Here is a 26,752-nt window from a genome sequence, read left to right as displayed (position 1 = left end):
GGGGCAGTACCCTTAAAAAGACATATTTGCAACTTTTTTTACTCCTAAAAGGTACATATTAGTACCTTAGACTATAAATATGTAGCTTAAGATACTACTATAAACCTTTTTGTTGTAAAAAAAAATTATAAAATAAAAGTACAAATATGTCCTTTTAAGGGTCCTGCCCCAGTGACAAGCTGCTGTACCCCTACCACCATTTTGACACCCTTTTTCTCTGTGTGCAGCCATATTGAGAATTATGCTTTCTCGCATTTATATTTCAATGCTTTCTCCTTGCCTTATAGTGTCTCCTTCTCTCTGTCGTTTGTCAGCAGTTCAAAGGCTGAACCCAGTGTTGTGGATCTCCATGAGTAACCAGACAGAGCTCCCTGCTGCCCCTTCATGCCTCTGTCAGTTCCTTGACGCCCACCTTTCACCCTCTATCTCCCCACCTGACCGTAACACCTCCTCAATCTTCTTCCCTTAAATGATGTGGTCCACGGTCCGTGCTCTGCTCCTGGTGATGCTGGGTGCCGAGATCCTGCTTTCCAGCGGAGACTCTCCCCGCAAAGAAATTAAGATTGATGGGGACCTGGTTCTGGGAGGCCTCTTCCCCATCCACGAGAAAGGCATGGGCATGGATGAATGTGGCCGGATCAACGAAGACCGTGGCATCCAGCGGCTTGAGGCAATGCTCTTTGCCATAGATCAGATCAACCAGGACGTAGGTCTGCTGCCGGGCGTGGCTTTGGGCGTCCACATCTTGGACACGTGCTCGAGGGACACCTACGCTCTGGAACAGGCGCTGGAGTTTGTCAGGGCCTCGCTTACAAAAGTGGATGATACAGAGTTCATCTGTCCCGATGGTTCCTACGCACTCCAGGAAGACAGTCCGCTGGCCATAACTGGTGTCATTGGGGGATCTTTTAGCAGCGTCTCCATACAGGTTAGAACCAGTAAATTTGATCTAAAATATTCATGAAGAATACACAAAAAGTTAGAAATTATTAATGAGGTAATGGAAAAGCTTTACTAAATTCAACTAAACCAAAAAAAGTATTAGTTCATTATTAGTTGCACATGCTTATCAGACCACATGCATCAGCCTATTTTACATTAGCTTATTTACTCATCGAAATAAGCAATTATACAAGATTCAACTCATTCATAATTCATTCATAAATTTAAATATATTAAAAAATGTTACATTTATGACTACAAATCACATAAACTAAATGGTCCATTTCCTTGTTCCGTTAAGATTTATACAAAATGTTTTATTAAGCTCTAGTTTTTTTTCTTACTGGGTTAGTTCACCCAAAAATGAAAATTCTTAATTTGTGTTCCGAAGATGAACGGTCTTACGGGTTTTTAGTAATTAATGACTGAATTTAAATTTTTAGGTGAATAACTCTTTAATGCATAATATTAATTATATGTAAGGATTGTTCAATTCAATTTGAAGGAATTTTACTATAATTTTGAAGTTTGTAAATCTTAAAAAAGGCCAATTTTTTTTAGTGTACTTTAATAAATTAAACATAATAAATTGTTTACTGAATAAATCAATTATGGAATACAGCAAGAAATACAACAGTATTTTAATATTAAAGGGGTCATTAACTGGAATTTTTTTTTTTTTTTTTTTTTTTATGTTTCCTGGGGAGCACTTATAATGCTAGTATATTTTTTTCCTAATTTAGAAATAAACATTTTTTTTCCTACCCTGATTTTAGCCCTCTGATTTGAATGCTCTGTTTTAAGGGCAGTGTCTGCTGTGAGACGTCAACGTTGTAAATGCCCACTGCTGTGATTGGCTAACATCTTTGCATATGAAATATAAGCATTAAATGTGGAACTCTCTCAAAATCATTTAGCACGTTTTTACTATTACAGCTCACAAGGGTAACTTATCATGAAAGAGTTAATTATAGCATTATATTTAGATCTATGGCATTACATTTAGATCATGACATGAAAGGTTGCAGTGATGAGCATTGTAGCCGATCACAGACATGTTGAGCATGAATGCAGTGATCTCGTCATTGCAACGCGATTTCTGGACACTAACGAATCCTTTCATCATAACTAACAGTGCAAACACAATGTAGGGCTGCTCGATTATGGAAAAAATCATAATCACGATTATTTTGGTCAATATTGAAATCACGATTATGTAACACGATTATTTCACATGACTTTGGGAATGTGTTGTATTTATTAAAAATACACCTTTCAACAATTCAATTGAAATTGTAACATTTGTTGTACTTTTTGAACTATTAAAATAAATAATATAACATATATTCGAATCAAAGTATAAAAGTATTCACGTAAAAATGATAACCACAAATAAATAAGATCAACAATATGGTTCGGCTATGCTTTTCATGTACGTCTAACATTAGTTTTCAGGTACAGAAATGTATCAAATGTAAAATAACATTGCATATTTGAGTGCATAAATTAAAGATTAATCCTATTAAACTTACAAAAGCTATTCAATCAAGAGCGGTGAGTGATGTCCTTGTCTTTTGTTGTTTGACATTAAACAGACAGCAGTAAAGGCTACTGCCCCTTTAAGACCTCGCGTCTTCTTTATCGACTGTATAAAGTTCACTTAAGGCATATACAGACTATGTCTGCTAAGATACTCATCAAGATGGACATGTTGACATACGTTTTGTGTGAGTTTGTCCGTTTAAGAGCAAGACTTGAAAGAGAACTCAATATTTGCGCGCTGAGAGACGTGTGCGCGCTCTCGGATGAACGCACAGAGACACATTTTCTCACAGCGCGCGCGGCTTCTCATTCTAAACCTAAACCCTAAAGCACTAAACCCGGGTGATGACGGTGAAAACGACTGGTCATATTCGAAAATATGGCAGCACTCGCAATCTCGCATGCATTGAACAAAGTTTACAAAGAGAGAATTATTTGAAAAATATGAAGGAAAAAAAGGACGTTTACACGGCTCCCCTGCTCTCGTCAGTTTTTGTTTCTTTATTAGATTGTCATAGGTCACTCTGTTTAATTTTCAAGTGGTTAAACAAATTCGTGGTGTTCCCTTGCGTCACAGCCACTGCCATGTAGCAAATCTTAGCATGTTTCTGCTCGTCGTCTGATTCCTCGAAGCCAAACTGTTCCCAGACAACGGAGTTGGTTTTGCCTTTTTTGCTCACCAAACGCTGCTGTAACTGCCCTCCTTCTGCCATCTTTACTCGCGCCGAGTTTTTAAATTCCAGCGGATGATATGCTCACGAGACTCACGACCTGAGAGAGATTGTGGGTTCGGGAGGGGCGGATGTGCGCGTGCGCGTTTCATTCAGAACGCAAGGCAAAATAATCGTTTTTTCTCGATTGTACTATTTTGGTGATCGTTGGGAGGCAAAATCGAAATCGAAATCGAAATTCGATTAATTGCACAGCCCTAACACAATGTAAATAAGAGATGCGTTGTTTATAACGGTTTTGGTGCAAGTTCAGAACTCAGTCGCTGTTTGATTGACAGCTCCAGCGATTGTGGGAGCTTTTTTTGATCGTTTGCTATATATAATTTAAATCACAGTTTAAATAACAGATAATTTTCATCCTACTAAGATAAACAATGTGAAGTTGACCGTTAAGTCACTGGTTTGATATACTGACACATAGACAAAGAACATCTGACTGTGCATGAATCACTGATCACAGATCAGCAGTGTTGGGCATGTTACTTTAAAAAAAGTAGTTAGTTATAGTTACTAGTTACTTCTTACAAATAGTAACTGAGTTAGTAACTGAGTTACATCATTATAAAAGTAACTAATTACCAGGGAAAGTAACTGTGTTACTTATTTTTTTCAAATGTTCAAATATATCAAATAACTTGGATGCCCCCAATATTAAATATGTTAAATTAATGAATTGGACACTAAATAGAATAAATTATTATTATAAAACATTGTACATTAATCTACACTATTGTAATGTTGCTGTGGGACAATGTGAGAGACACCGATGTGGAGAGACTCTTTCTTCCTGGGCATAAGTTGCACGTTACATAAACATTCTTACCTTTCACCTCAACCAGGGAAAAGTAGTGCTTACACTTCCAGTTTGCTACTATTGAAATCATTGGATTTGCCATCGCTCTGACTCCTCCTGGTCATTGGTGTGTTGACTGTGCATATGCGTGTGCGTGTGTGTATGTGAACTCAACCTATCAACCTCAACCTTGTCTCCCACCCACCAATCTACCACCCCATCCACCCCCCAACACGCATGGCATGCACGCACGCACACACACCAACCAACCAACCAGAGAAAAAAAAAACCTTGCAGGTCCTACTGACAGAGAGCCTGTTCGGATGAAAACCGCTTCAGTGAGCTCAATTATAGTAATGCCGCTTTTTATTCTCAGTCACGCTAAAGGCGTTGTAACAGGAGAAACAGTAATTCGTTTGATTACTTGTTACTGAAAAAAATAATTCCATTAGTAACGCCGTTTATCTATAATGCTGTTATTCCCATCACTGCAGATCAGGCTTTAGAATTAGCACGGTTACTTACATGTTGTCGTATTACTGTCGAGTTCATATCTAAAAGTCTGTTTGCAAAGCCTGCACCAAAATTACGACTGATTTACCCAAGAATCCACAGTGAAGTGTACCGCATGCAAATAAATAATGCTCTGAGACATTCACATCGTTGAAAATAAATAACCACATTCCTAACATTAAGATACTTTGGAAGGTAATGTTATTTTTAGTCTAGTAATCCTGTGTCGCTCTTGTCTCCTCATCATCTCACTAACACGCCAGTGGGCGGGGCCAAAGTTGCAATGATGAAGTAGGCGTTGATTTTCTTCTGCAGAGGCAGTCTTTCAACTAACTATAGATAGGCACATTCCACAACGAGTCGTTCTCAGGGCTTGGTTACAATAAATGCTGTTTTTGTACTAACAAGGACGTTTTCATATGCCAAAAGCTTAAGGAAATTTTTAGTTCTCAGTTCATGACCCCTTTAAATTGAAATAGAATTAAACTAAATAAACAGATAGATAATAATTTAAAAAATCTAATACAATTTTACTAAAATTATTTATATTGCTTTCTATATAGTCCCAAAAGAAAAGTTTTAAATACATTTCGACTTTACACATTTAAAATGATAGCAACAAAATGTTTAATTAGTTCATTTTATTTGAACAAGAAGCAGAAAATCCAGTCTTTGTAGCATAACCTCCCTTAAGATCTTCAAGTTCACTTTTTGAGCACAGTCACCTAAATAAACCTCTTTTATTTGTGTACAATTTGGATGAATTCATTACGTTTACTGAATTATTTGCAGGTTTGGCTTTGTGAATCACAAATTTGTTCTTTACCCTCCAGAAACCCACTTGGCAAAACAACACAGCTCTTTTTCCTGACTAACTATGAAGAACCCAATCCATTATTTAGAGGGCTGCCCTCGAATAAAACTCTGCGCCACCCCCGTTTCCATTCTTCGCCCCTGTAAATCCAGTTTGCTCTTTCCTTTCCTCATGTACGTGCACGGATTAGCACTGCGGCTATGCTATTGTGTGTGTTGTGCGTTGTTGCTTTCTAGTATCACTGGTGACAGAGCCATGGGAATTTGCATAATTTTGCATAACCCTCTTCCCATTTGTGGCTCAGCAAAAGCTGACTTCCTCTATCGGTTCCAAAATCCGTAATCTGTCTAACCCTCCTTTCTTCTTGTTCCCTCTCTCTGTTTTTTTCTTGTTCTCTGTCACTCTTTTCCCCCCATCTCCCTGCAGTTTTATTTAGTGATATTGCTCTGTTTCTGGCAAAGAGCTAGGAGAATTGTGACCTCACAGTGGTCTCGCTTTAGATAACCATTGTTATCCATTGCTCTCCTTTCATCGCCAACAACTGGGCATTGTTTTTCTCTCACGACACTGGCTGTTTGACAATCCCGCCTCCCTCTCTCTGGCAGACACTCTCTTGAGATTCTGTATACACTTCCTTATTCTTCCCTATTCTTTTAAGTTACATCATTTTTTAGAGTTCAAAGGGATAAAGTAAGGTTACTTTCCATTGAACTGAAAAAAACAGGGTATTTTTTTTTTCTTTTGGGGGGACTCCTCTCAGTAAACAAAGTTTAGACATTGCTTTTTCTCTACATTCTGAGATATTTGGTTTATTTTCTTCTCATTAACTCTTTCCCCACCATTGACGTAATTTCCCCTCTTTTATGAGACAGCGCTTCCCCCACCATGTTTTCGGTAGAGGTCAAAGGCTGATGTAGAGGTCGCTAATGCGCATCTTCTGAAAGAGTACAGAACCTCCAGATCAAAACACATGCAAAAAAAGAAGAAGAAACAAGTGATACAAACATTGCTTATGCACGTCTTTGAAAAGAAAGAAAAAACTAATTTCTCTCTCTCTTTTTGTTCAAAATGTTGCTTTAGCTTTGACATCAGAAGCTCTGTTCTTTCTTTTGATATATTGCATGTTCAGATATTCATTCAACAAAATATTCTAGGGGCCTTGAAATTTTGTGAAACTGAATTACTGTTCACAACACATTTTACTTCCGTAATGTGACGTTCAAGTAAAATCAAAAGTCGCAGTAATTTTTTTTAATTAATAAATTCATACTTTCTATTTATCAAAAAATCCTTAAAAAATGCATCACATTTCCACAAAAATAATAAGCAGCACAACTGTTTTCAACATTGATGATAATAATAAATGTTTCTTGCGCATATATTCAAATAGAAATATTGAATAAATGCAGCTTTGCTGAGCATTATAAACTTCTTTCAAAAACATTTAAAAATCTTACAGACTCCAAACTTTTAAATGGTTGTGTATTTCAGAGTGCAACTCATTGCGCTTTTTTCTCATTGAATAACCTATTCATTAGGTTAAAAAAAAAAATGGGTGTTAGATATCAGACTGAAGACAGAACGCAAGTTTACTAAAATAATACCTAAATAGCTATTTGGCTACTGGATAACATAACACACATGAATGAAGGAAGAGATTACAAAGACAATATTTTTCTTAATGAATAACATGCACTGATGAATTGTTCAAAATAAGACCAAAAACATGCTTTAAGAATGTATCAGATCAAACGTGATTTATCAATCAATATCGATTTCATGGTGACTTTAATCTCTACTTACACCTGAAAAACAACAAAGAGACAGCAGCACTTTGAGCATTTAGCAAACATTCATTATGTTCATATGTAGAGCATATCTGTTAGCATCCCAAAAATCATTGCATACAACAGGACTGAACTGCATGTGTTGTTCTAGCTTTGACGTAAAGATCTGAATCATTGTGCATGCCAGTGTCAGTGTTGTGCAGGAAAGGAGATATTATCCTGTGCATTTCTGCACATGAGTGGGGGGTGTGATATGGAAGAGCCAAGCTGCATCTCACCAAAGAAAAAAACATTTCCACGCTGCTCAGTCCTGCTGAGACTGTCTGCGTCCTCTTAATTGGGCTAATGTGGCTTGATCCAATCAAAAGACTAAAAAAAGAATATTTATGTATCATAGACTTTGGATAATTAATTCATAAGGTGCTGACTTATTGATTGCAAGGGTTTGTAATGCAATGCTGTATGTTTGTGTGTGTGTTTCTCCCAGGTCGCCAACCTGCTGCGGCTATTTCAGATCCCTCAGATCAGCTACGCCAGTACCAGTGCCAAACTCAGCGACAAATCCCGCTATGACTACTTTGCACGCACCGTCCCTCCAGACTTCTACCAGGCCAAGGCCATGGCGGAGATCCTGCGTGCCTTCAACTGGACCTACGTTTCCACTGTTGCCTCCGAGGGTGACTACGGAGAGACAGGAATCGAAGCCTTTGAGCAACAGGCCCGTTTGAGAAACATCTGCATCGCTACTTCGGAAAAAGTGGGGCGATCAAGTGCGAAACGGTCTTCGTACGAGGCGGTGGTTCGTCAGCTTCTGCAGAAGCCCACAGCCCGTGTGGCCGTGCTTTTTCTGCGTAGCGACGACGCTCGAGAACTCATCGCAGCTGCCGCACGCCTCAATGCATCTTTCCTCTGGGTAGCAAGCGACGGATGGGGGGCGCAAGAAAGCATCGTCAAAGGGAACGAATTCTCGGCGGACGGGGCGATCACTCTGGAGCTAGCGGCTCATCCTTTACCAGATTTCAACCGCTACTTCCAGAGCCTCACGCCCCTTAATAATCATCGCAACCCATGGTTCAGAGACTTCTGGGAGCAAAAGTTTCAGTGTTCATTGGGCGGGGCTTCGGCAGCAGGGGCGGGAACCCCAAAGCCACCTTGTGACCCAGAATTGGTTGTGGACAGCTCAAATTTTGAGCCAGAATCAAAGATTATGTTTGTCGTAAACGCTGTGTACGCCATGGCGCACGCCTTGCACCGCATGCAACGTACTCTTTGCGCCAACACCACACGCTTGTGCGAAGCCATGCGCAGTCTCGATGGCAGGAAACTCTACCGGGACTTTCTGCTTCACGTCAACTTTAGAGGTAACCTACTAAGCTTTGTTTTTCTCCTAGCGCTTTCTCTCCGACCAGTACTGTAAGAGTTTACGGTATTCGCCGCATATCTGTGTCACACTGTGGTTCTGAAGCGACAGGTTTACAGGCTCTGTAATTAGAGACACTGTGTGTCTTGATTGCGACTGGGAGAATGAGACAGGAGTTGAGCGTCTTCTGTCAGCGTCGCTGAGAGCTCGGCTTTGACTGACAGCTGAAGGAGAGAGAGGCAGGTAAAAATAAACTATATAAAAGTGCTCAGCATGCTCAGGTTGGTGTGGCAAGTAGATGGGATTATGCCACACTTATCTGTGGCTGTGCACAAACACATTTAAAGACAAACTCGCAGAGGGAGAGAGCAAAAGCTAGCTAGAAGTTTGGGGGAGGAAAAGATGCAGAGAATTTGACTACGCCAAACAGAGAAGATAGGAAAAACAGCACAATTAGATTATACATAAGCAGCGCATAATAAATACATATGGGATAATGTAGAGATGCAAAATAAACATTGATTGGGTAATCAGGACCCTGAAGAAGAGTGGTCTTATATCATGATGAATTTTGCAATAATTACCAGCAGACAGTGCATATTTTGTTGATGACAAGACTACTTACCAAATAAAATAAATGGACAAAAAAAATTTAATTTATCCCATGATTTACTCACCCTCAAGCAATCCTAGGTGTATATGACATTCTGCTTTCAGACGAACACAATCTGAATTGTATTACAAAATGTCCCGGCTAATCCAAGCATTATAATGGCAGTGAATGGCATCCCCAAAATTTGAAGCTCAAAAAAGTGCATCCATCCTTCATAAACTTAGTCCACACTGCTCTGGGGGGTTAATAAAGGCCTTCTGAAGTCACGCGATGGGTTTTTGTTAGAAAAATATCCATATTTAACACGTTATAAAGTAAAATATCAAGCTTTTGGCGGACCACTTTCTGTATTCAACATACAGAAAAAGCGTAACTGACATGACGGCGTTGGCATTGGACGTAGCGTAAGCGGTTAAACTGCGAGAGCCGTTACACTTACACTAAGTTGAATACTGAAGGCGGTTTGCCGGAAGCTAGATATTTATTTTATACATTTTGAAATATGGACATTTTTCTACACAAACCCATCAATTCACTTCAGAAGGCCTTTATTAAACCCCCGGAGCCGTGTGGAGTAAGTTTATGATGGATGGGTGCACTTTTTTGAGCTTCAAATTTTGGGCTGCCATTCACTGCCATTATAATGCTTAGAAGAGCCAGGACATATTTTAATATAACTCTGATTCTGTTCATCTGAAAGAAGAATGTCATATACACCTAAGATGGCTTGAGGGGGAGTAAAGTCATTTTTGGGCGAACGATCCCTTTAATAACTGACTGAACTGCTTTAGTAGCAGCATGCTGAAATTACATGAAAAAAACGACATGAAAAATAGCGCCCCACAACCTGCATGGTACAGAATATATCAAAATACCATGGTATTACCATCCGATACTATCTCTATACCGCCACAGTACTTTTTGTAAGTACAGTACATACGTGTGTATTGTGTATGTATGAAAAGGATGTAGCGCAAGTTTCACACACAGAACAGAGAGAAACACACAAAGACAGATGGAAAGAGTGAGTGAGAGAGAGAGAGAAAGATCGGGCAGATAAAATGACGGGAGAGAGGTTGAGTGGGCTGGTACGCATCAGCAGAAGAACATTCTCTTTGAAGTTCACCATCTTCATTTTTCAAGCGCAGAATCAAAGACGTGTGGGGTTTGCTGTCTGGGGCGATTGAGAGGGAGGCAGGAGGCAAGCCATGCAGGAGAAAAGGAGGAAAAAAATGTTGTCATCATCATGCAGACAGAGGTAGAGAGAGACAGAAAAGATAGAATGGAGGAGCTTGTGGAGTGAGAATGATTGTAGATGTGCTTGGAATCAAAAGAAGGATGTTGGTATGGATGGATGGATGATAGATGGAAGAGATGAGAAGAGAAGCCCAAAAGGATTTACAGTTCACATTCTCCTCCCTATGGTTAAGAATTAAGTTCCTGTGCGCTTCCCAGCATTCTGACTCCCAAAGTTCACACAGCTGGCCTTTCTCTAGCTTTCTTTCTGTCTTTGGAGAGTCTATCATTAGCAAGGGTGCTTTCACACTACAGCTTTTGGTGCAACCCCGATTCTGTTTGTCATTTGTTTTGGTGGTTTTCAGAACTAGGATGCTTTTTCTCTTTTGTATGACCAGTGGCAGACCTTTACACTTGATATTAACATTTGCTCTGTTCCAAAACCTATTGATATGGGAGCTTGGAATAGAGTCTGTTAATTAAAGGGATAGTTGATAAAAGGCATTTACTCATCCTCATGTCATTGTAAACCCGTTTGACTTTCTTCTCTGAAACACAAAAGAATATTTTTCATATTTGGCACTGTGCTCTTAAGCATCAGTACACACAAATATGGAGTAAAACAATCCAATTATATGTGGATTATTGCACTCAATATTTGTGTGTTCTATGCATTTTTTTTCAGTTTTTTATTTCAGTTTTTGTTATTTTAGTACACACTTACATATACCGTGGTCTGACTGAATCCTCGATTCTGAATGACTGGAAGGTGTGCAATAAAACCATTTAATGCACAGGTAGTCCAAGTCAGTATAATCACCATTCTATATTAATGCGCTGTTTTCATTGAAGCGCACACACAGACACGTCACTCGCACACAGAGAGCGGGGATCACACACACAAACATGCAGGAGCACAGAAACGTGTCAATGCTGTCCTGCGACTTTAAGTAATAAAATAGCTTCGCAAATGAATCGCTACATTATATTTCTCAGCAACGAGGGGGTTACATCCTGTCTGGCTATCACCAGACCAAGCTCAATTTAAGATTGAACATTGATCTGGGGAGTCTGCTCTGTATTTTCTACTGCACACGCGAGCATAAACGCGCATAAATTAAATGACTCCGTACGCAATTGGATCGTCCTTCAACCAATCTGACCACAAGATGCGTGATCAATGGGCAATGACCCATCGCTTCTCTATCCGTCATCGTGATAATCCCTCCAATAGCGGGCCAGGTGGATAAGCCAGTCTGTGATTGGTTCCCACAAAAGTGTAAGAGCAGTAGAAATGAGTGTATGGGTTTCCAGACTGAGTTGCCGGGCGAAATCAAATCGCTGGCAGATCAGGCTGGGTTTACCCAGTCTAGGTTACATCGCTATTGTGAAGTAATTAAACACAGGTTTATTGTTAATAGATAAAGTGGCACTGAACAGACGCAGGTACGAATTTCTCTCTCTCGATAATTAATTCAAATAAATGCTATAATTAATTCCTTTAAATAAATGTAATCTTAAGCCTTGTGCACACTGGGATTATTATCGTGCGTGCTTATCGCCAGCGTTTTCCAAGACGTCTTTGTGTTCATACCCAAGCGATTTTCACTGGCGATGCGCCGAGTGAGTGCAAATTCACTCCCTGACAGTAGATGGCGCTTTTGATTTGATTGCAGATCAAATAGGATTCAATGGGAACTCACCATCGAATCCTATGTAATCTGCAATTCCTCTCCATAACAACTCTCTGACCAGCAGCTCTACATTCATCTTGCCTTGTTGAATCTTCTTCGTCGCCAATGTGTGCTCGGCAAGACCGTTTTGTGCTTGAGCACCACCAAGTCATGTTTTACTGTAACTTCAGCAGCTCCAGGCACGTGAACAAAAGCACCAATATCAATGGTTGGCTAGTTTTTAACACGGCACATCAAACCAAAAAATTACGCTTTTACGCATGCAGTTTTGCGAGTTGCATTGGCGACCTTTGTTTAGTCATGAGGTGTTAAACGCCAGCGATAAACGCACGCGATAATCGTCCCGTGTGAACAAGCCTTTACACACTACTTTCATTCACACGGGGCGTTTCTTGTCATTGTCAACGCTAGTCATTTACTTTGAATGGGTGACGTCATGCGTTGCCGAACAGAATTGTGGGTTCCGTTGCATCGAATCTCTGGGGTTGCTCGTGCCAGAAGTTGAAAGCTTCTCAACTTTTTAAGTGCCAACGCAGGCATCAGCCAATCAGATCGGCTATGCAAATACCCTGGTGTGGACGCTAGCCCATTGCGTTCATGCAACAATGGAAAAGTAATGTGATTGGCTGTTGTCACTATGACGTTAGCACCAAGCTTCAGACACGCACACCGCCAAGCGCTGATGCCCCATGTGAATGCAACGTGATTCAAGGCAGGCAAAATGCTAGATCTAATGACTTGTAACTGACAAAAATATCGATCAATTTCATCCTTCCTGTCAAATATTGCACAGCAAACATCAAATGCTGCCAAATGACCATGGTATAAGCAGGATAATCCAACTATGATGACATTAAACAGTAAGCCTAAAATAACACTGTTCTGTGGAACATAAAAGAAGGTATTTTGAGAAATGTCTCGGTGTGTAAATGGCAAACATCTCAGCTGATCATTTGTGATTGAATCACCTAAAGATGACTGTTAATACCAAGTGTACCATTTACTCCACAACCCTGAAGATTATTCCACCACCTTCTGGAATGTTCCTCCAGCAGGAACTGTTTAGGGTTTATTGCATGTTAAAAGTGTTAGAAGCGGTTAGCTGGATGTCACAAATTGCTATTAACAGATAGCTCCTCTTGTCAGTGGTGTTGTGTAAAAACCTTACCGTCTGTGTCAGAGTGTTTCTGTACTGCGAGGAGCCTGTCACATCTCCAAGAGCCTGACTCCTCGAATACCCTAACACACTGTGGCAACATGCCGTTGCTATAGCAATTAGATCGCCACATGGCATCAAGTGGTGAGGTAATCCAGTAGGGTTACATGGGGGTGTTCTGTCAACAGAGAGAAAAAGAAACCAAGTAAGATCGAGAAATACAGCGCTTCTATTGAGTCACACTCATTAAGACACCAAGCACAAACACTTGTAGATATTAGCCTATTCCAGCCGATCGTGGAAAAAGTGTTGAAAGTGCCTCTCACAATTCAAAATGCTTAAGCTACATCTGACGACCGTAACTGGTAGTTTAAGCAGAGACAGTTTGGGAGACAGTGTCTTCACTTTTATCTTTTTACACATTCATTTCCCACATATAATTGAATGAGGAAAGGAGAAAAACAAACAAAAAAACAGCAACAACAGACTAGCTTGTTGACTATTTGAACATAAATTTAGCTCTCCTTTCTTTCTGGCCAGCAAATTTCTCAATGACTCCCTGATCAAAGTCAGTCATCTCAGTAGTGTCATGAAGTTTGCATTGTTCTGTTAGATATTTGAGGTCTCTTATCCCCGTTGTTGTCCACAAAACTTCAGTACCGACACTTTGAAATGAAAGTCAGGGAAAGCAATAAATGGCATTACTAACAACACATCCAGCCAGCCACTTACGTTTCACATAACAAGCGTGTGAAGCGAGTGCAGCTGCGTCCTGTCACTGGCCTGCTGCTGGATTTGTAAATCGCATTGGTCCGGGATATTTTTATCCTTTTGTTTTCTTCCAGCGAACGCCTTGTGAAAAAATTTGGTTTAACTGCTGCCATCTCTACGAAAGTGATCATCATAACAAGGTTTTGGCGGAGTCGGAGTGACTGTGTTGGCCGCGAACTTTCGCTTTAGTGGCCAAGAGCGGAAAGTTGAAAGACAGGTGACGAGAACCAATCAGATTGGATAAAATAACACGCTTCCAATTCTGATTCGCCAGGGACGCAGCGACCTGCGTCCGGAGGAGGATCTTTAAGAACCAATTAGAGACCAGATTCAGGTCACATGCTGCCCATATATTTTTAGACTCAGATAGACATCCATTTGTCCAGCGTCCCTCGCGCATGAAACCGCATGAAACATATTGAAGAACATATAAAATAGTTAACCGATCAAAGCCAGTTTTTATTAAATGCTGAGGCTCTTACTAACAGCCGGCATGTCGTATGAGTAAACTATTTTATTTTTATTTCATTTTTGTATACATGCATATTTCTGGAATTTTGATGGGGGCGGCGCCCCAGCGCCCTCTATTGACCAGCCGCCACTGCTTTGGAGGTTATCTGAGTTGTGTAATAATTATGTATAACGTCACTGATTGTGATTGGTAATGATGGATCTTCACAGTGATTTGGTCATGTGTTGATTTTAAATGAGATTGTGTTTGAATAGGTATATGCCTGATGAAGATCATGGGACTAGGGCAGCACGATTAATTGAAATCGAACGGCAAGCGTGATTTGGCTTATGTGCGATTATGAAAGCGCAAAGGCTGCGATTTTAATGAAATAAATGCACAGCATGTCATTGAAGAGCGGCTCTGTGATCAGTAGTAAATGCTGCTCCGTCTGAAAGCACTGCGAGTTTGAGTCGCTTATTATAACGTGCGTTTGTAAAAGCAACACGTGTCAAATATCTTCACAAACTAGTAATGTGAAGTATTCATAAACCTGTTGTCCAACAAAATACGTTTAATAACATTATGAGCTGACGTGGCTTCTTATCACAGAATGATAACTGATAAAGTCTGTCAATCAGCACTGCTTTATTTTTATGAAAATACCTGAGAAGGCTTCAAGAACTCAAATACCATACCTTGATGCAGTCTTGTTAATTGTCTTCATGTTTACTCAGTCAAAGCGTTTCTATCTTCCTTTTATTCAACTTACAGCGCTATCTTAGCTTCACATTAGGGATTTCCCATAGGGATTTCCTGAAAAACAATTACTTCTCTGAGGCAAATGTGGAGTTTCTGCTCGAGGGCGCACTCTGGCCTCCAGTATGAATGAAACTTTTTGGTAACAAATGAGAAAAATAATACTTCTCTCTAAATAAATTTTGATGACAATCCATATTTTTTCTTAAATAAAGTAGAGGTCAAAATTAGAGAACAACGATTTCCTAAATTTCAAGGTCTCTGCTTAGTCCTATTTGAAGTTATTCTACAGGAGCAGAAGGGCAGTTTTTAAGCATATTTCACAAGTTAAATATATTCTGAAGTACAGTATATAAAACTGAACCTGATTAACCTGCGTCAGGACGAGGACACACCGAAGATTTCTTTGTTTAAATTATCTCAAAATTACTGTCAGATGTAAGTAATTACCTTGACAAACTATACATCATTAAAAAGATCTTAGACTCAAGGTTCCATTTTTTACCTCTGTTTTATTCTCAAAGTCTTAGTGACCATAATTTGTTAATATGTGTCAGGAGTTATGAATATGAAAACCGGTGTTGGTACCTTTTGATTGTAATATGAGCGTCAGCTAGCCTGACAAGCCAGACCCACATTAAGATGTTGGGTCAGGGAACTCACCATTGACAAGACACAATCCGAGGGGCGGGATAAACGGTTGTCTTTCAAATTTCCTCTGCACGCAATTGGATAGCGCTACAACTAACCAGAGAGCAACGTGATGTGGAGCTAGTTGATGGATTAAACTTTCGCCGTATCCGTTCGACAAAACTCCGAACACATCTTCCTTTCTTAAGAATGACTTCAGTGCCGTTCTTTGTTCTTTTCTCAAAGAAAAGCTTAACTCAAAGTCTTCCAGAATAGCGGCCAAAGCCGATTCGAAAGACCGCCGTTCGCCAGCTTCTTTGTTTACGTGTAGCACGCGGAACCGTCGCAACTCTGCCGTGACATGCCATCATTATGTTAAGCCTCTATACACGATGTGTATAGACTCTATACACGATGTGATTGGCCTGACCAGAGTTTGTTTTTTCCAGCTCACAGGTCTACCAAGAGTTGCTAGATACACTCGTGGCAAATTAGATTTGCTGCTGCTAGGGTGCGTCTAGATTCCTAGGCTAATCGTCAGCTGCTCTCATTCATAAAAAACTCCTATACGCTCGTCGTGAAGACTCGCGATAAAACAACATCCCTCAGGGCTTTTAATTCAAAAGTGTGCAGATGTGGAGAAATATTAACAGATTCTCATATGTCTGTGTCAAATTTCTATTCAGAGAAGTATTATTTATTCAATCTTTCCCCAAAATGCGAAGATGTAATCATTATGTGCGCTGGATACTGTTGTGTTTTCAGTTCATACTTGCAGCCGGAGGGCGCTCTGTGAACATGTAGTCCATATATAGTACAGACGAGGAAGAGACGTACCATGTGACATTCCAGGAAGTCTCTGGCATAAATAAAGCTTCCAGAGATCGCTATAACATGCAGATAGACACGTTTGAAGACAATAAACACACAATCATGACGATTTATGGTTTATCTGTGTTCTTTATATGTTGGGTGTATTCATAATAGATTATATTTATGATGCAATGCTATTCAACATAGCTTTTATAATTATGAATATCGTAAAATAATATATTTTCTGTCTTATTTTTTGATCCAAAGCCACATGAGACAATTGAAAAATAACTCTGGCTTTCCTGTAGCTCAAAAAGTAGAGCATGGCGCTAGCAACGCCAAGGTCATGGGTTCGATTCCCAGGGAAAGCAAGAACTGACAAAATGTAAAAATGTGTACCTTCAATGCAATGTAAGTCGCTTTGGATAAAAGCGTCTGCCAAATGCATAAATGTAAATGTAAATGTAAACTCTGGTCAAAATTAGAGAACACTTTCCATGTTTTACCTACAAGTTATTGGTGTTAATCTGGCACCTGGTGCTAATTTCCTTAATTATCTGACAAACCCTATTTAACTGGCAGCAAGCTTTCCAATTTTCACTGACTTTGCAAGATGGCAAGCCGCTCTAAGGTGACTGAAACCCTGCGACACCAGGTTGTCCAGATGAAGGCCAAAGGGATGACCCTTTCAGCTATTGCAAAAGAAGTTGGTCATTCCAAATCTGTCATTTCTAGAATATTGAAGCTTTACAAAGACACTAATTCATTCAAGTCCCCCAAAAAGGCTGGTCGTCCACGTAAGACCAATGCACGAGAGGACAGGACAATGCAGAGACTTTCAATGGGGAATCGGTTCAACACTGCCGCTGGAATTGCTCTCCAGTTCAGAGCTGAACTCAGTAAGGATCTGTCTCGGCATACAGTGTCTCGCCGTTTAAGAGAATTCGGACTGAAAGCCCACTCAGCAGTGACCAAGCCTCTCATTAGCAGAAAGAATCAAAAGGCTAGACTAACCTTTGCTGAGGAGCATGTTGTGTGGACAGAGGAGAACTGGTCCAAAGTTCACTTTAGTGATCCAAGCAAGTTTAATTTATTTGGGTTCGATTGTAAACATTACGTTCGGCGTCGAACTGGGGAAAGATTGAATCCAAAGTGTGTAAAGAAGTCAGTGAAATGTGGAGGAGGAAGTGTCATGGTTTGGGCGATTGTTTTCTGCTGCAGGAGTTGGGCCTATTATACAGCTACATGGCAGGGTGAATGCAAATGTTTATCAGAACCTCCTTCGGCATCATGCGGTTCCTTCACTGTGAGCATCTCCCAATCAGCCTGCAATTTTCATGCAAGACAATGCCCCCATCACACTGCAAAACAGGTAAAGCAGTACCTTGAAGATGAGAACATTGAAATAATGAAATGGCCAGCCCAGAGTCCTGATCTGAACCCGATTGAAAATCTATGGAAAATCCTTGGCGACAAAGTTATGGCTAAGAAACCCACTACAGTTACTGAACTGTAGAAGAGACTGGAAGAAGAGTGAACCAAGATGACACCAGAGCAGTGTGAGAATCTAGGGATGTCCTGTGGCTGCAGATGTGCTGAGGTCATTCAAAGCAAGGGCCTCTACACTTCCTACTCATTTTTGACTGCTGCGAGTCTCAAATTTTATTTGTAAAGGTTTTTTTGTGCTGCAATGGTTATTGTTCTCTAATTTTGATCACTGTGTTTTACACAAAATAAAGTTTTTGTTGAAGTACCTTGGTATTTTGTAAAACATGCCAGCAGAACAATGGTATACACACAGCTAATCTTCCTTCAAATTTCAAGCAATGGAGATTAACAATATTTCTGCAAAAAATCTAGTGTTTCTAAATTGTTCTCTAATTTTGATCTCGTGTATACAGGAGTTTTTTCCCCACAGTGGATGCATAATAGGCTCATATTTCATATTAAAGACATAGACTTAAAGAAATTGATATCACAGATAAAAAGCACAGATTTTTATAATAATAATTTTACAATAAATCCTTAGATCTTTCTAATGATTTTCAGTCATAGGCGGTCTGCCCAGCAATTAGGTAACCGAGCAATTTTTTGTAAAATACGTTTTCTGTAAAATATAAATATTATTATTATTATTAGTAGTAGTAGTAGTAGTATATTGTTGTCTAATTTTAATAATGAAAATGTTATTGTAATAGTAATATTTCTTATTTTGTTAAATATCTTTATTTAGCAATAATAATAATAAGCGTTATTATTATTAGTCATATTTAATATATAAACACAACATATAAAAAAAACAAAAAAAAAAAATCGTGCAGCCCTACATTGGACCTAAATGTTGTGAATAAAGCTATTTTGATAAGTACTGATTTTTGATTTTGGACTTGTTTTTTGGTCCTTTCTCCTACGCACCTATCTATCACTTGCAGGTGTGCGAGGGTAATTGTTGACTGAAAGATTTTTTGGGTAAAAACTTTTTATGACCATTTTGAAAGCGTCACATATTGAAGAGTTCAAGAAACTAACAGTGCTGCATAACACCTGCATGGAGTACTGGCATATGCTGTTTTCTGCTGGGTACGTTAAAAATCACTATTTCTAAAAGTATTACCATAAGCCATTTTGAATACTGCAAGCCATTTTTTGAAAGCACAAAGCACTAACATCTTTGTAAAATAATAAATTAATTAACAAATATAAAAATTAAAAAATTAAAAAAATATATTTATAAACTAAAACACACTATACTTTATGTTCACCAAGGCTGCATTTATTTATCTTATTATAAACATTTATTACAATTTAAAATAACTTTTTTATATGATAATATATTTTAAAATGTAATTTATACCTGTGATGGCAAAGCTGAATTTTCAGCATCATAACTCCAGTCTTTGGTGATCCTTCAGAAATCATTGGAATATGGTGATTTACTGCTCATGAAAAAATAAATCGTATTATTATCAATGTTGAAAACAGATGTGCTGCTTATTATTTTTTGTAGAAACCGTGATACTTTTTTCATGATTCTTTGATGAATAGAAAGTGTAAAAGAACAGCATTTTAATTGTAAATCGTAAAACTTTTGTAATAGTATAAATGTCTTTACTGTCAATTTTGAACAATTTTAAGGGTTAGTTAACCCAAAAATGAAAATTCTGTAATTAATTACTCACCCTCATGTCGTTCCAAACCCGTAAGACCTTCGTTCATCTTCGGAACACAACTTAAGAGAGCTCTCGGATTTGATCAAAAATACCCATAGTATCCCGAAAATGAACGAAGGTCTTACGGGTATGAGGGTGAGTAATTTTTGGGTGAAGATAAATATTGAATTATTTCAAAACCCTAAACTTTTGAACGGTGGTACAGGTATCTATACATGGCAGCATAATTCTGCTACTAACCTTTTGGAGCAGTCTTCATGTCGGGAACTCCTATGACGCTTCATGCTGTAGGTAGGCAGCTCGCTAGAATTTGGAAAAGAGCTATTAAAACAAGCACACAAACACACACACACACACAAAGAGAGAGAGAGAGAGACACAATAGGATATTTGTGTTTTTCCTTTTCTCAGACACTTTCTACCCACACACCATGAAACAAAACAATTGCTCGTCCGCCCACCATTGCCACACACACACACACACACACACACACACACACACACACACACACACACACACACACACACACACACATTGAATGCTGAGATTTAACCATCACCTCCATCTGTATCCACTAGATCACTTACAACTAATTAGCCGCCTCTCAAATTCACAGATCTGGAGTAAATATTTATCATGCCTCACGACAATAGATTATTATTTTAGCAATGGTGTATTTTCAGAGCAGCAAAATCGTTTGACACCGAGAAGATACAGAAGAGTTTTCACCTTGCTTACATTCTTAACACACACAACAACATAATACACTATGAAACAAAGCCATCGCTCATCCACCCACCATTAACACTGACACACACACACACACACACACACACACATTGAACAGGCACCACAGAAAGAAGAGCTTGCGTATTTGTTGTTCTATGGAAGATTTATTGTCATGTAAACAGCGATGTGGGAAAGCATGGATAGCATCTCTGTTCTCATACGATATACAATTTCACAACATGGTGTCCAAACTGCTGTATATTTATCTAGCTGGAAAAAGTTGTGGATGTGTTTATGACTGTCTAGAGGTGGTAAACCATAAGCAAGTCTTGAGTCTGCAGTACACACAAATGTCAAGTCAGAGGCTCACCTTATGCAAAGTGCCTTATATTTCTTATTTTTTTCCCTCCAGGAAATGAACTTTCTGATCTATGAATTATAAATATCTGAAAATAAACATATATTTACATATATCTACATTAATGTCTAAAAACTGTAGATAACGTGTGTAACAAGGAAGCAGTATATCACAAAAATATTTGATGTTAACCCTTACATTTACAAAGTAGCCTACTCATGATGCAAAGAAATCCAAAATGATAAAAAAAGAGGATGTATTAAAATGGTCAAATGTCAGAGTAAAGACTTGTTTACTATATATATATCTATAGCAAATAAATGTCATCACAGGAATTAATTATATTTTTTTAAATGTATTAAAACAGAAAACAGATATTTTACTGTATTTCTTATTTTAAAAAAATGCTGTCTTGGTGAGCATAAACTATTAAGAGTACATACAAATACAAAAATGTAATTAAAATTACATTTAATTTTCTTAAACAGATACTCTTGAGTGAAAAAGAAACTCGATAAATGGAAACTATCCGCATGTTTGTGCACTTTGTAGACTCCGATGAGCGGTGCTAGTGGCTCTGTCACTATCATTTTACTAAATAATTTATTGTCATAACATTGAGTCACTTACAAGTCCAAGTAGAGTGCTGAGTCATTGGTCCAAGTCATTTTGTTCATTTAGTCAAGCAAGTCACAAATCCTTAAATGTGCAACTCGAGTCAAGTAACTGTAGTCTCCCACCTCAGCTATCAACTCACGACACACCTCTTTATCATTTCTTTCTGCTCTCTCTTTCTCTGTGAAGAAGCTGTTCAAACTGTCAAGCTCAGCTGTGCGCCGTGTCTGCGGATGTGCGTGTATGTGTGCGCTTGACGGGGATGCTGTATCTGAATGGCGACTGTCAGTTGCATAGGTATGCACGGCAGAGATAGGTTGTTTTTAAACCCTGAAATTTGGAAACGTCTCGGATGCCAGACTGACATGCTGTGGTACCTGAGAGTCAAGCGGCTCATGCTCGGCGGTGATGTCACATTGCCAGTTCTCTGTGTCTTTGTCAAAATGGAAAATAACGTCACCATGGAGCTTAAAGAGTAACTGGCAAGTGTATATTTCCCGAGAGTGACAGAAAGAGAGACAGTACAAGTGGAAGCTAGCAGTTTTCTGTTCAATGCAACAGTGTTTCCGTCATGTTTAAAAGTGATTTCAATTATAAAAAATTGTATGTATCAGTGTTTTTGAACGAATCGTATGAGTGCATGATTTAATGTCTCATAAACATACGTCACTAGTTACATTGGAACTGACACATGCACACGACAGCCATTCTAAGACCACAAGACAAGTGCACATGAAGTGGGCAGGCCCTTAATGTATTTGAGCTTTGAAAGAACCGGTTGAATAAATGAATCCATACCCCTTTTCTACCAGAATGAACCGGGTGCTAGTTCAGAGCCAGTGCTAGTCCCAGTTCGGAGTTGGTACGACTGACGAGCCTTCTAAGAACCGGTTTGCCTTTCCACATGCTAGAGAGCAGACCGATCAGCGTATGATATTAAAATACCGCATGAGCGTTTCAAAAGCATAAGGAGTCGTATGCTCTCGCTGTACTTTGATGTCATACGGTGATCGGTCTGCGCAGAGCCGATGCATCTCGAACAAGCCTTCCATCAACAATGGCGAACGTTGCGTTACTATTGATGCACATGGCTTTGTGATCCTACATCTGCATCAAAACACAGTGAATCCAATGCATCCGCGCAGCTCGCCGTAATTTGTATAGACGGAGATTACAATCGAGCTATTTCAAAAATGGCGGTCACAAGTTTGTGTTCGTCTTGTTGGTCACGGTTACCCCGCCCCCAGCCCCCAACGCAAGCGGTTCTTACTTTCAGGTTGCTTTCACACCTACCTTTTTGATTCGGATTTTCCGACTTTTCAGTTTGGTCCGAATCAAAATTTCAGGTGTGAAACCTCCCCTGTACCACGGTCCGGACCAAACAGATGAAACTTGGTCCGACGAAAAGAGGTAGTCTCGGTCCGGATCAAACTGAACAAAGGTTCGGTTCGTTTCTAGTGTGAAAGCATTTTCTGTATGGTTCGTACTTTCAGACCATTTACAGGAAGTTCCTGTTTATGTTTAAATATTATAATGTTTTTTTATTTTTATTTCATCTAGGCTACATTGATTATGAAAAGTGAAAAGATACACAATATGTCTGAAGACAGAAGGTCAGAAATGATTTTGAAAGAAATGTTGTATGATTTTGCTTAGAAAGCCTTTCTTTGATGTGAATTTCGTTTTGTATAAATTGTCTCTTAATTTGAATCAAAGTTTAATCAGATAATTGCCTGGATTTAATAAATAAGAAGCAAATAGTCTATAGCAGACAATAATCGCGGGAGCGAGCACATGCTTTGCACATGAACTGGAGCGCGTCTCAAATAAACCGAAACTCAGTAGGCTACTTGTCTCACAAACATGAGAAATGTGTATATAAAGCTTGAAATGTCCACTTTTAAACGTAACGAAAAGAAAATAGTCAAGCAATGCGCACTGTTCAATAGTGGCAACGATATGCGTCCGTTCATTCACTCTTGTCAAAGACGCTGACGTCAGACGCACGTACGTTTACAAACCAATCAATGTCCCTGAATTAACTTCTCTAAGCAGCCCACTTAGATGATGACGAGTGGACGCAAGTGTGTCATGTAAAGTTCTTTAGTGCGCTCACATAATTGCAATGTGAAACCAAACCAAAACTAAACGTATGTATAAAATGTATCAAAACATGAACTTCGGTTCGGACCTTGGTGCGGACTTTCAGGTGTGAAAACGCTCTTAGACCAGCAATGTTTTGGTGCTACTTAAGAACCACTTTTCCTGGTTTGGAGCTGGTGCTTTGGGTGTGGAAAGACAAAGAACCGATTTGAAACAAGGCTCTGGCTCCGAACCAGCACCAGCACTGCCTTGGTGGAAAAGGGGTAAATCATTCACTCATAAAGGCAGTCACTTGTCGCCACCTCTGGCATAACCTGCTTAAACAGGCATTGAATAACCTCCATTCATCAAGCAGAACAATGCCTTATAGATATAGGACTATTAAGGTATTAAAACGTTTTTTTCTCCTTCAAAAACAAAACAAAAGAAGTGCATGACAACCCGATATCAACTATATTGATGTGAACTACAATGATTGATACAGGTATGCTTATGATGAGTGTTATGCCTTAAAATGTCAAAACAACCGTAAACCACGATGTGAATTCTCCACAGTGAAAGAGATGTACATTATAAATTCATGTTTATCCTCAGTCGGTTTGTAAGTGTATGTCCCTCCGCTCCATGAGCAATCTGAGTGATTTGTGTCGAACAGCAATACAGAAACGCTCGTCTCACACAGGTTAAACTGCTCTTGCCGGTCTTGTGCAATCTGTTCAGATCAATTGAGCTATTTTAAGGCACCGTCAGACTACAAGCCTGATTTGTTGATTTACTGCATCTGTGTCTAAACCATCCCATGACAAAACATGCAAACATCTGTCAGGGATGCACAGAGATATTGTGATCAACACTGATAAGCTGTAGTTATTTAACTCTTTCCCTACCAAACACGGAATTTTCCGTTATTTGTGAGAAAACGCTTTCCCGCCAACACAGAATTTTCCGGGTTTCAGTGTTTTCATTGTTAAACACTGGGGGGCGCTATTATGCATCTTCTAAATGAGTACAGAATCTCCTGATCAAACACAAGGGAGGAAGACGCAAAAAATCAAGTGATCGTATGCAAGCAGATGCATATGAAAAATAACATGATCATCAACATTAAACTCATATAAATCTAAACTGCCTAATGTTACTGAATGAAATGTCGACCCAGGATGAGCTAGGACTGTGCAAGCATTAGGGATGTTGATGAACTCGATCTACTCCATCTGTGTTTGATCATCACTCTGAATCTGATCTGGATGTAGTCTTTGACAAAAACGTGATTTTTTCAGCTTTTTGTTCAAAATGGTGTTTTTTTATGAAACTTACCCATATTTAAGTGGTGATAAAAAAAGGAATGCATGAAGCTTTTTTTAAAGCAGAGGGTCTGCTCTTTCTTTTGATATATTGCATGCTCAGATATTCATACAACAAAATATTCTATAAGCCATTACATTTTTGTGAAAATGATCAAAAACCCTGGCGTTGGCTGGCAACTTAAAAAAAAAAAAAAAAGCTGGTGGGGAAAGAGTTAATGCTGTGGCAGATAAACAATATGATGGCCGAAAAATGTATAACCCCAATGTTTGTTTGTTTTTTTCTACCACAGGACTTTAGTTAAAAGTGAAACGAGGCATCAAGAGCTCAATGTAAATCTTGCCATAGAATAGGAGATTTTGTGTATGAATTGAGGACCAGATCAAATTGTATGACCAATTCAAGCTACATTTATACATCTATACTTTCATACATGAACTAATATCTGTATTTCAGTCATATCTATCTACCCATCAATCACAAGCCGCGTTTCCATTACAGATTTGCGCAAAACTTTTGCGATATTTTCTAAAAGTCGACAAAAAAATATTGCGAAATTACAGCGTTTCCATTATGCGACTAAAACCATTTTTTCCCTCTCGTGATAAATCATTCCAAAAATCATGCTACGTATGTTGTTAGGTTTATGTATATCCCAGCCACCGCACGCCATTATTTTTACTGGTAAGAGACGTGCGTGTTATCCAAGCACTGATGGCAAGGAAAGCACCTTATACTTGAGTGGCACATATGAGGTGTTATGATAAATTGTGGCATTTTGTATTCTATCGTTTTTTTATGAGTTTAATAAAGAACTCGTCTTCTGTCCAAACATACCATCATCTGTAAAGAATGATCCACTTTTACATACGCCAGATTATTGTGACGCATTGCCACATACAGAGACGAGCAAAAAGTTTGAATTTGCATGGTGGTAACTCAAAGGTTTTTTTTTTACCACTTCGTTATTTTGGCTCGCAATTTCGTTTTTTGGAAATATAAACTGAATTTAGAAATGCTTTTGAAATGAAAAACTTTGCGTTTAATAAACTAAATATATTTTTGAAATGAAGATGTTTTTGGAGTGGAGAGCAAAATAATCTGTTCCCTGAGTCCACGGCCTTTGCTGTTATCGTGAGTGTACACAAATAAAAGTAGAGAGTTTACTGTTTATAATTATGTCTTGCTCATCTGTATGGCTAAAAATGAATCTGAATATTGAGAGTTTCCTGGAATAAGGAAAAAATCAATCAAAAGGCGCCAACGTCGGAAAGAGGGTTAAAGAAAACGTAGCCTATTTAGTTTCATATATAGTTAGGCTATGTCTACATATTATAATAATATTTATTTATAATATCTAAATATTTATTATAATCTTTTATATTATATTATATATTTTATATTATATTATATATTTCATATGTTGATTATGAAAAGTGAGCAGCATGAGTAAGGCAAATCAGATGCGCATATGTCTGGAGACATGGATTTTGAGCACAATTGAATTGTTTTCTGGAAAGTCTTTCTTTAAAATGAATTTCGTTTTGAATAAATTGTATTTTAATTTTGATCAATATTTAATCAACTATTTGGCTGTAGGCTATATTTAATAAATAAGAAGCAAACCAAGATCGTCGGGAATGGATTGACCTAGTCTTTGAGCAAGGCTGAAACTATAGCGTCTTTCTGTTTTAATACATTTCTTGAATATATGTCATAATTACAGGCCTATAGATAGTTATGATATTTGTGTTTGCACCGGGTCCGTCATTATAAAGTTACGCCACTTTCCTTATTAGGAGAAAATATATGTCGTTTTAACGACATAAGATCTAGTACATACTTGAGTGGAAAAAAAATGATATGT

General features: G+C 38.8%; 1 protein-coding gene across 2 annotated transcripts in view; it reads left to right on the top strand.

Annotated features, from left to right (window-relative positions):
* Positions 1–472: 472 nt before the first annotated feature.
* The window catches only part of grm3 (glutamate receptor, metabotropic 3), a gene marked incomplete at both ends in the record, with an annotated part of 41,627 nt that continues 15,347 nt past the window's right edge, over positions 473–26,752 (top strand). For both annotated transcript variants that reach the window (XM_079825485.1, XM_079825484.1), the window contains 2 exons: positions 473–928; positions 7,610–8,483. In XM_079825485.1, the coding sequence (XP_079681611.1) occupies positions 473–928; positions 7,610–8,483 (1,330 nt within the window). The remainder of the gene's footprint in view (positions 929–7,609; positions 8,484–26,752) is intronic.

The sequence above is a fragment of the Gobio gobio genome (genome assembly GCF_949357685.1).
Source record: "Gobio gobio genome assembly, chromosome: 9".
Lineage (NCBI taxonomy): Eukaryota > Metazoa > Chordata > Actinopteri > Cypriniformes > Gobionidae > Gobio > Gobio gobio.
This window is presented reverse-complemented; position numbering and strand designations above follow the sequence as displayed.